We start from the raw sequence: 11,356 nt of genomic DNA on the forward strand, positions 1-11,356 counted from the left end.
ATTTTTTTCATAGTTTATAAAATAGCATTTTCACAATATTGAGGAAAACTTTTCTACTTCATCCACACATCATGCCATCCGAAACAGATCACTATAATTTTGCATTTCAACTAAACAAAAAACCAGGCAAAAAAGAGTTATTTCATTGGACCAAACTCAAATTTTTTACATGAGTAGGTTCAAACTGTCACAATTACATACATGATAAAACCATCTTATGGCTTCGTCAGCCACACACTACCAACAAACTTGTCTCTCCTCCACAGCCACCAATATCCAACAACATCATCCTTTTTCACTGAGTAAAAATATGTTCTGGTAACTATATCATACATGACAAAAATGTAACCACCATTTACATACTAAGGGCTATTAAACGATACCCAGCCCAATGAGAGATATAAAATCATAACAGTAAAGACCATATATATGTGGTTTGAGCAAAAGCTACATCACTTGGACGAATGTGACTTCCTCCTGGACAAAAACATAAAAATCCTAGGGAACAAAGGCTTCTTCTTTTTCTTTCCAATCTTTGCTTCAGGGAGGGGATTAATTTCAGGGTTACTTCCATGCCCATATGCCTTTGGGCTTGTCATCTGCTGGGCAACAGCAGATGGTGTCCGGTCAAAGTTCTTTGATTCTTTCTTCACCTCAAAACTTGCTCTTGGGCTTTTTGAGGGGTTCCCTCCATGACCTGACTCACCAACCTTTCGGCGTTGCTCATGCTCAGCCCTCCACTTTCTCAACTCTTGTTCAACACCCAACTTTCCTTCCTTGGCCTTCTCAGCCTTTTCCATTGCAATTTTTAATGCTTCCTTTCTAGCAAGCATCTCCCGATTCACTTCTTCCAACTTTTGCAAGCTTCTTGACTCAGACTCCTTAGCTACCTCAATTTGAGAAATGGCAACAGCCACCCTCATGTTGGCCTGCTCCTCAGCGTCATGAGCACGCTTGCTAAGCTCATAGTACTCTTCTAAAGAAAGTGTTACACTTGAATTTGAATTGACATCATTGCTGCTTTGAGCAGACGCACTCTCTTGCAATGCCTTAATAGCTGCTAAGGCCAAATTTTCTGAAGCTTTGGCAGCCTCTGTTTCCTTCTGAGCAGCAAACAATCTACTTCGCATGGTACTCAATGCAGCCTTTGCTTGCTCTGCTTCTTCTTTTGCCTTGTGCAGCTCTTCATGTGCTGACTTAGCAAGTGACTTTGCCTGGTCAGCGTCTTCTGCTGCCCTTTGTAGTTGCTTGGGGAGCTCTACCATCTTTTCCCTAGCTTCTTTTTCCTTCATTTGAACAACAGCAATTTCTGACCTTGTCTGATCCAATTCAGCTTCAAGAGAAGCAACTGCAATTGCTGCCATTCCTTCTCTTTGTTTGATGGTGGCAAGTGCTGACTTTTCCTCTTCAAGCTCTGATTTTAATGATGTAGCAGCCACCTTCAAGCAATTCACTTCAGCCGTTGCTTTCTCAATATTGTGCTTCACTTCTTCAAGCTCCTTCTTTGCTGAAGCAACTGCTGTCTGTATATCAGTATGAGTTTTCTTCTCTGCTGCATCTAATTCAGTATTTGAGTCTTCATCAGCTTCCTCCTTCAGTTTAGATTCCATATAAGCTGCTAATTCACCCTTCAAATCAAGAAGCAAGGCTGAAGCAGTGTCTAGCTTTGATTTGAGATCCTTGGCAGAAAGAATTTGCTGGTTTAGCCTCTGCAACTCCTCTTCTGCATGCTTCAGTTCCTTCTCCCAATGGTGAGAATCTTGGTCTCTTGCCAAGGCTGCCCCTATTCTTTGTTCTTCTGCTTCTAGATGTGCAGAGTGTGCAGATTCTAAGGATTCCTTTGTAGCAATAAGCTCTATTGTCAGTTCCTCCACTGTTCTCTCAACATCCTTGGACGCAGACATAGCCTCCTCAGCTTTCTTCATAGCCATATCTCTCTCAGCCACCAAAGAATCAAAGTCTCTGCGTAGTGTTTCCAGCTCATCCTTGACAGACTGCAGCTCTGAAACTGCAGCTGCATGTCTGGCTTTTGCAACCTCAAGCTGTGCCTTGGCTGCAACACTAGCCTCATCAGCAATCCCTTGTTCCATCTCTTCCACCCTAAGCTTGGCAAGCTCAGAATCCTGTTTTGCTTGATGCTCTTCTGTCTGTGCCCTCTCCAGGTTTAGCTTTAGATCCTCTATGAGTCTCTTTGTGCTGTCTAGTTCCTTGAGTACTTGCATTTTTGCCTCTTCAGCAACCTCAGACCGTTTCTTATACTCGGGCATCTCCTCCTGTACTTTATCAAGTTCTTGTTCTACAAGTTTACGTCTCTATACGGCAGAAAGAAATTCATGTCACTTTTATTGAACATGAGGATGCTAAAATCTCTTAAGCAGGGATAGTGCTCAATCAAATGCAATTAGGGAGAAAGTTGGGAAGCCATTGTACTATTTGCATATCAATTCAAGAAGCAAAGCAGCGATAGGAAAAAGATGAAACTTTCACACTAAGAGTTAGGACCTTTGTCTCTTTCTCTTTCTACTAATCGTACCAAGTATTTGTTAAATCATAATACTTGCATGCTTAGAAAGACGCCTTCATTATATCTGCATCAAGGCACAGCAGTACAGTAGCCAGTAACCACATTCAGTGACCAACACAACAAGGGACCATAATCATGATTTTCCAATTTCACGTAAGAAATGTGTGATTTTAGAATTTGATATAAGAGCTCTAGTCAACAACATAAAATTGACCTTTTCAAGGCCAGGGAAGGATGAAAAAATTGGCGGACCCATGCTGCTTTTATCCAGGCATTACAATAATCAAATCATGACCCAATGAGATTTGTAGATGCAACTTTGAAAACTGTCCATTAAACAACCACAGAACATCAAATGCCAAGGCAACTAAATCCATTAAACTTTGAGTCAGATAGGCCTATAGAAAATAGTGCACATCGTCATGCAAGTGCTTTGGAAGCAAATGTTTTTAGGGCTGAATTGTAAAGGATCCTACAGAATACCTTACATCTAGATAAGTCTTGCATTTCAAGACCACTACTCTGTCGCCACAATCATCTGTACAATCACAATATGCCACAATTCTCCATAACAAACTTTCTCTCACAGCAATAACTTTCCATTACAAAAGAAACATTCACAAATCCACAGTTTAGTTTATTCTCCTCCTAATTTTTACCTTGTTCGTTCGCTAACACTATGTATGGAACAAATTTAAAAATGTCAAGAAATTTATTTGTAAATCTACACTTAAATCAACAAGGAGACGATGTAAAATCTTTAGGATGACAAACAATTGAGTTCACAGGGAATTCCATATGAAATCAAGACAATGTACTATAGATTTCATCAAATTTAAAATGTATTATTTTAATTCTATATACAATTTCTTATCTCAAAAAGTTCTATATACAATTTCATATGAACTCAAACTTAATCATTTTAGTTAGGACTCCTCTCATCTTAGTCAAAATAAATATGGATTAAAAAATAAATTCCGCACAACTTTTTAATTTATTCTAAACTAATTACTTAAATAGTTGATATATGATTGCATCATCACTTTAATGTTTGGACCACTTTACTTCCTTTGGAGGAGAATTTTCAATTTTTATTTTGAGAAGTAGATTTGGCAATCTTCCTCCAATGAGTTAAAGGTGTCACTACGTTAATTCAAATATTAAAATTGTGGTAAATTAAAGAGTAAACTCAAATAGGATGATAAGGGAACCAAAATAATAAACCTAACTATACTACATATCCAGGATACACTATATCCAATAAAATACAATTAGACCTACAATAATTCACTAAATATGCTCAAAATTTTAGTTTTGGAGAAATAGCAACCAAGTTGAGACTCCAAGAACATACTATTAGAAATATATATGAATCGACCAAACATACTCATCATATAAAAAGTAACAAATTTGAGAAAGGATTTCCTTTTACATCCCTTTACGAAAATACCTCCATAAGCTGATTAGAAGGTGCTATACTTAATTGATACGAAGCAGCATCTTACATTGAAATCCAAGAAAAACATACCTCTACAGTTTGGAGCCTATGGGCTTTCCAATCAGTGATTCCTCCAAATTTTGAAACTGCTTCTTTAACAGATTCAAAAGGTGCTGCTGTATCAATAAGGCCTCTGTTTAAGTCAACAACTTTTGGAGATCTAACAGCTATTGGTGATCCAACAGCTCTAGGGGATCCAAGGGCCCTCGGCGACATTGCCCTTGGTGACATGGCCCTCGGTGAAATGACTCTTGGTGATCCAAAACTTCTGGGTGATCCAACAGTCGCCCCAGCAACCCTCAAATGGGGTTCAGTAAGGTCATTGGATATCTGTGCTTGGTGATCATTGTTGGAATTTCTTACTTTCGGAGATGAAGTAGAAGGTACATTCAAGTCATCTGTACGAACTCGGGTTGAACTAATAGAACCAGCAAGATGAGATTGTGTGCCTTCAGTTTTAGAATCTGTGGTCCCTGTAATTTTATGGCCTGTAAGAGCTTTCGGTGATGAAACATCTCCCATAGATTCAGAAGTATCAAGCATGAAATTGGCTTTAGAATCCTCTATCACTGACCCAGGATGTTTTGTCACAGATCCCCCTGTGGCAGCTCCTGGAAATCCGGCAGCTCTGGGTGATTCAGCTACTCTTGGTGCTTGACAATTACCTTTTGTGCCTCTACTGTCAGAATCTCCCATCAACACACCTTTATTATTTATCACAGCTCCTGGTGATCCCACAGCTCTTGGTGATCCCACAGCTCTAGTTGATCCCATAGCTCTTGGTGATCCAACAGCAATTTTGTTAACCTTCAAAACAGGCAGGGTAACTTCATAGCATGGCAATACATGTTGATTAGTTTCATTATCTCTTCCCTTAGGAGAGGAAGTGGAGGCTATAAGTACTTCGTTAGGACGAGCATCAACACTGACAACAGAATCAGTATCTCGATATCTCTGACCATCAAGTGTGTCTTGCTCAGTCTTAGAACCTTCCAACGCAATATTATGATGATTGATCTCATGAGGAAGTGCCAAAGTGGAAGTAGAATTATCCGTCAGAAGAGTTTGTAGTGAATCACCAGAAGCATCTTTTGCAGATGATGATTTCGAATTTTCGACCACTGATGACTGGGAGTCAGGTCCGAGTTTACCATTAATTGGGTTCATTGGAGGTTCGGTAGAAGCATGAGCATTATCCTCAGAAGATGAAGAGGGTCCTAGAGGAGCTATTGCTTCAGAAGTTTTTACATCCTCCATTTGAAGAGTCTTTCAAGGTAGCCCACGTAAGATAACTGAAATATCCAACAAAATGGAAATGAAATTAGTAAAGGAGCAGCAAAAGGAGGGCAGAGAAACTATAGTTTAATTTAAGTAATTCTTGGAAAACGAAAAAAAATAATTTATGTGACTTTCTTAGATTAAAGAAAATATTATAGCCAAAGAAATGATTTGGATTTAATTCACTATATAATCAATAAATCAAAATGTTATATAGAAAACCAGCCTTGTTGTATCAAGAGTTTAGCATTAGATCTTTGTTTTCCACAGCTAATGTTAATTTCCACGTTTAGATGCTGCCAAAATGAGACCAGGTATGATTCAAACATGCAATCAAGTCATAATGCATGATTTCACAAGAATTTTAAGCAAACAGCGATCAAATACTGTTATTATAAGCTTGAGCTACAAAATTAATTATAATCACTAACTAGCTCTCAATTATCTATTGGATTATGAAACTAATATGCAAATAGAAATAACTGAATGTTAAGTTCCATGAAAGTTTGCAAGCTGAGAAAAGAAGGGAATAGCAGTAAACAAAATAGAACAACGAAAATAACCCTCTTTCAAGATTTGATTAATTTGAGGGGAGTAAATTAGACTACTCATTATCTTAAAATAACTAGATTACCCAACATGTCAGCTCCTGAGAACAAATTTGGAAACAAAACCTTGTGTTGGATCAAAACCTGCTTTTGTTGGCAAATTCAAGAAAAACCCAATTGGTATAAATTCCAACATGCTCAAAGCAACCATTTAAGAAACGGAGGGTTAGTGGAAATAAATGATAAACATAAACATCATCAATTAATTGAAGTTGAAACTTGATTCGTCATCTTGTAGCTGTGAAAGCCAACGTATATATCGTCATCCGATCGAGAAACACCAATAATTCAAACTCGTGAAGTCGATATTAATCAACAGGTAGCAAAGGATAAAGAGAAAAGAGAATCCAAAACCAAGCAAATTAAAGAAAGATTAGAAAATAGAAAGAACGTACCAGGATTAAGGAAGAAGATAGATGAATGAATTTCGGGAAATTCAGAGAGTAAAAAGAGAAGGAAAAAAGGAAAAGAGAATATATACGTTAGTGAAAAGAGAGGTGGGAAAGTTAAAGAGGCAAAAATAGGAAGAGAAAAGAACGGAGAGGAAACACGTGCGTGGAGCATAGCTCATCTATCACAGACTAGATCCATCTGTATGCTCGCCATTTCTATCTTTGAAGATGAGATTTTTAAATTTTTCTTAACTTCACAAAAAAAATTAAAATCACCCAAAAACCAAAAAAACAAAAACAAAAAGAAAATTCGTTTAGGGTTTAAAAATAGTAATGGCTTTCATACTTGTTCTTTCCCCTTTCGGGGTTTTTGACCACAAGATGTTTAAACCAGAAGAAGACATTTTTGACAGCTTGCCCACCCTTCCTTTTTTTTTTTTTTTTTTTTTACAACGTCATTAGAGATAAGACAGACAATGACATAAAACAAATCAAATTATGGATTTGAAGAACTATATAAATGGTTCTTCTTTAATCATTCTATTAACCAAATTAACTTATTTCTAATCCATCATTTCAACCTCTCACAGAGTTTTGAAAATTTACAATTAAAAACAAATACAAGAAAGTTGTTCTTATAATATTTTATTAAGATTAGCTTTATATATATTTTTTTCTTAATAATTAATGGTGGGTATAATCAAAAGGCTGTGGGTTTCCTAATTTTTAAAGCGAATAAATAAAAAATTATTTACAGTTAAAAAGGAAAATAAGTAAAAAAAGGCGGCGTCCATTAAGGAAAGTTGTCTCTTCAACGTCCGTTAAGATGAGCGTTGACCGAAAGACATTTTTACCCTCATAACTTATTCAAATTACCAAAATAAACGTAGCGGAAACGCTCAACGGAGATTGGCAATTTGGTAAATAAATATGCATGTGACAGCAAAATGAAGGCCACGCGCGACGAACAAGAGGTTAAGTAAAATGCTGTCACCGTCAAACAGACAATTATGAAAAATATTTTTTCCCTTTAAAATAATGAAAACACTTTTGTTTCCTAATCCGTTATGGAGCTGGTCCACCTTTTTCTTTTTTTTAAAAAAAATTTTTTTTTTTAAAGAACATCGCGAAGGAATCTGCAACAAAATTAACAGTCCCAAACACGTATATATTTATATTCTTTTATACAGTTCATGTATGATAAATGTTAATATATAATAATAAATAATATGAGGAGGAATAGACAACGGATATAAAGTGGTTTCCTGGGTGTTGATCATCTATTCACACATAAATTATATATATAAAGAAAAAGAATTCCATACAATTCTCTACATACAGCTAGCTAGCAAAAATCTTCAACAAAGAAATATATATATATATAAGAAAATTAGAGTATCTAAGTCAAAAGGGTCCGTCTAGGATCAGTAATATTGATCCGCCAATGCTCATCACTAAACCCAGCTTCTCTTGCTTTCTTTCTATCCCAATCCAACTCGATCCTCCTCCGTTTCGTCAATCTACAATGTTTCTGCAAGTTCTCATCCATGGCGTCATGCAGCTTCCACCACCTTTCATGCGCCACGTCACTGGCATAAACTCGTTGATCATCAATGTCCCAGTTGCAATCATAGTCTCTGTAGCACAACCAAGGCTTTAAACCCAAATAATGAATCGAATAAAGCTTGGGCGGATCAGCCGCAAACAGATGGTTCTTAACGCTGGCCTCAACCGAAGTGTTAGCCCAGAAGTTCTTGAGAAAATTGACTCTCCGAGGCAACCTGTGCCACCAAACGAAAACCTCATTCAAAAACCCCTGGTCACCCCCGTTATACGAAACGATGTCGTCTTGCAGTTTCATCAGTAGTTTGAAAGTGCAGTTGGAGGGCTCGATCACCATAATGCCGGAGTTGAAAATCCAGACGTCGTTTCCGGTTGCTGACATTTGTGGGAAGTAAAAGAGGAGATCGAGGTTTCGGAGTACGATGATGTCGGAGTCAATGAAGATAACTTTATGGTAATCAGTGAGTTGCCAGAGTCTGAACTTGCTGTAGTTGTATTCGTTGTAGGAGTCTTTTTCTGCTCTGCGGTTACGGATTCTTTTGATGAGTCGGATGGTCCAACCGGCAGCGACCAGAGCTTGACGTTTGGCGTCGGTGATGGAGTTGTCGACGAGAATTAGAAGGTCGCGTTTGGTGCCGGTTTTTTGGAGGCTCTGGCCGAGAGTTATGGCACCACAAACATACGCTTCCGAGGAATGGAGAACCGTTGCATAGGCTTCTCTTCTAGGGTTTTTTACGGCGCTTTCGATCTTGGAAGTGTCGTAGACTTCGTGGATACCTGTAATTAATTATAACTTGATTAATTTAATTAATTTCTTCTTAATTCTCATAGACCAAGGTAAGAACCAAAGTTCTGAAATTTTCAGAAAGAATTATGCTACAATAATGTCTTAAGTAAATAATTATTTATAGTTCATCATTTTGATTTAGCTTGAAAGATGATATACAGCAATATATAGAAATGGGTTTGTATTGATCAATACAATCCAATATAATAATAAGGTATGTTGTGATCACCAAACATAGACTATATATATATATATATATATATATATATATAATAACTTTCTAAATAATACGCACAGAAAATATGCCTATGATGATTAAAGATTAAATTGTGTGAATGTGAAGATTTGTTAGTACCTAATAATTGTAACCCGCATATTTTCTTGATTAATATTCTTTCCTTTATTTGAGACGACTTATGATTTTCACATCATCAAACACAACCAAACCTTATATTATAACAATATATTACTATAGTTTCTTCATTTTTAATACTATAACAATATATCTACAGAAAAAAATTATTTTGTTATTCAAGAGTATTCTTAAAAAAAATTATTATAAAAAAATTCAAAAAGTCAATTAATGGAGACCATATTAATTGTATTCTCCAAATATTTAATGCATAATAATCCCTGGTTAAAAGCAATTTATCATTAATTTTTGAGAAATAATTTTTTTTAATATTTATTAATAATTATTTATTTAAATAATTGGTATAATTCTTGAGTTTAATTATATTTCGTGTATTTTTGTTTAAAAAATTATTTTTTATTGTATTATAAGTAGTGTTATATATTATTTATTTGTTAATATATAAAATTTTTATTTAAAGAAAATTATTAAAATTTGAGGTAAGAAGAAACCTGTAGGAAAGTAAAAATTAATAGAAATGAAAAAAGGAAACAAACCTTGTCCCCACAAGGGTAGAGCCAAGTTGCAAGATCCAACCGGCAACATCAACTTCTGTTCCAACCTTGCGACGGCCGGCTGATACAACCACCAGTTACCTTCATGTCTGATCAGATCATCGCACCGGAAAATCTCCATCATCGGTCTGCACTTGCTCCACAACAACACTTTTGTCCTCCTATTCCAGTCTCTTTTCCCCTTGTTCACCGCCATTGTTGCCAGCACCAGGTGCATCTGCAGCCTAAAAACCTCCCTGGACCACCCTTCATCTGGGTACTTGCACGGCAACTTTGCTACTATTACGTCCATATCATCCTTATATATTCTCAACTCAGGCATTGGTATCTCCGGACACCATGGATTCTCATTGTCTTCCTCCTCGTCAATCCATTCTGGGAATAAATCTTTCCATTCCAAATTCTCTGATACTCTCTTGAAATGAATTTGTATAAGTTCTCCATAAACTTCCAATTCACTAACATCCACGTCTTCCATGTTAATCATCCCAATCTTTAATCCTCTTCCCATCTCGTTCATGAAGCTAGCCACCTCTAGCTTACTCAAGTTACTCTTACGCTCTACAGCGTTGTCCATAATGGGGTTTCTCCCGTCAAACTCTGCCTGCATTTTAACTCCTCTCTCCACCTGAAAAACACAACGTCTTCCTCTTACGACAATTCCTAAATATCAATATACGAATGAAAATGGGTTTTAGCTCACCTTACCTTGTGATGGCACTCGCGCAAAGAGCACCTAACAAGTGATGCAGCGTTGTAAAAGTATAAAGACGAAGATGGTCTGAGAAGAAGAGCAGCGTAGACAAGAAAGAAGAAAACAAGGAAAATGAGGTTGAGTCTGATGATCAATGCCTTGGAAGGAATATTGGCCTTGTTTATGATCATCTTCTCGAGGCTGACTGCACTATCACCCATGACCATTCTAATAAGATATGATTTAATTTAAAGCTGAACTGGGTTTATTCATGTTCTCGGCTGCAGATGAGTTATGTACATGTATGTACATATTCTAGCATATACCAGTACCCACCTCTTTATATATACATGCATAAATATAGACATAAGAGATCACGAGAGAAGTAAAAGAAGGGAAAAGGAAAATGGGAGCAACGAGGGAGGTACATGTGTCAAGAGGTTCCTTGTTTAGGATTTGCTTGGCTTGTGGACAAGAAGTTTTGAGGAAATAAAGCTTTTATTTCGTTTTCACTTTTCAGGCAGTTGCCTGCCTGTTGGTCCGGCTTGAATTTTATTTAAAAGAAACTCAAAATCTACAATTCCCCAATTGACCTTCTCCCTTCAACAACTACTCTACAGTCTATACTTGATTTTCTCTAATTCGTATACGCAATTTTATCCACACGTATATATATATATATACATCTAGCTTGCAGGTTCTTGTCTTATTGTGTTTTAATTATTTCAGAAGTAAATTTAAACACATGGCATTAATTATTAAAAATTGTCACTTTTTATTTATACAGAAAATTAGAAATGAAAGATACATAATATTTTTTTTAGTATATACTTTTTAAGTAAAATTCATTTAAGTTGTAATCAAAACACAAATGTTTTGACTGTCTGCATGTCATTAGATCAACCGTAGTCAAACTACATGGTCCAGTGAAATACCAACAACATCAAGAAGTGGGCATCTCCCATCTTTATCTTTATATGAGAACTCATTTTACCCAGCTGATTAATTTATATATATATATATATATATATATCTTGCTTATTAATTTTCTCCTTTTGAGGTCTAAACTTACTTGGATGATATGT

General features: G+C 36.4%; 2 protein-coding genes across 6 annotated transcripts; both read right to left on the bottom strand.

The window, feature by feature from the left end:
• Window positions 1-125: 125 nt before the first annotated feature.
• On the bottom strand, window positions 126-6,670 carry LOC110815146 (protein WEAK CHLOROPLAST MOVEMENT UNDER BLUE LIGHT 1). 4 transcript variants are annotated; one of them, XM_022042806.2, is made up of 4 exons: window positions 6,304-6,638; window positions 5,935-5,992; window positions 4,053-5,314; window positions 126-2,312 (listed from the first exon to the last, which is right to left on the bottom strand). In XM_022042806.2, the coding sequence occupies exons 3-4, from the start codon at window positions 5,277-5,279 to the stop codon at window positions 453-455; spliced, it is 3,087 nt and encodes a 1,028-aa protein (XP_021898498.2). In that variant the 5' UTR covers window positions 5,280-5,314; window positions 5,935-5,992; window positions 6,304-6,638; the 3' UTR covers window positions 126-452. The 4 variants fall into 4 exon arrangements, with proteins under 4 accessions (XP_021898498.2, XP_088062748.1, XP_021898496.2 ...); XM_088206622.1 differs by lacking the exons at window positions 5,935-5,992; window positions 6,304-6,638 and adding an exon at window positions 6,647-6,670; XM_022042804.2 differs by lacking the exon at window positions 5,935-5,992.
• A 909-nt stretch (window positions 6,671-7,579) lies between these two features.
• PGSIP3 (plant glycogenin-like starch initiation protein 3) lies at window positions 7,580-10,911 on the bottom strand. Of its 2 annotated transcripts, none has more exons than XM_022042915.2 (3): window positions 10,286-10,911; window positions 9,560-10,205; window positions 7,580-8,640 (listed from the first exon to the last, which is right to left on the bottom strand). In XM_022042915.2, the coding sequence occupies exons 1-3, from the start codon at window positions 10,496-10,498 to the stop codon at window positions 7,700-7,702; spliced, it is 1,800 nt and encodes a 599-aa protein (XP_021898607.1). In that variant the 5' UTR covers window positions 10,499-10,911; the 3' UTR covers window positions 7,580-7,699. The 2 variants fall into 2 exon arrangements, with proteins under 2 accessions (XP_021898607.1, XP_088062780.1); XM_088206654.1 differs by having other exon boundaries at window positions 10,281-10,911.
• Between the last annotated feature and the right edge of the window lie 445 nt (window positions 10,912-11,356).

The sequence above is a fragment of the Carica papaya genome, chromosome 1, assembly GCF_054855325.1.
Source record: "Carica papaya isolate Zhongbai chromosome 1, ASM5485532v1, whole genome shotgun sequence".
Lineage (NCBI taxonomy): Eukaryota > Viridiplantae > Streptophyta > Magnoliopsida > Brassicales > Caricaceae > Carica > Carica papaya.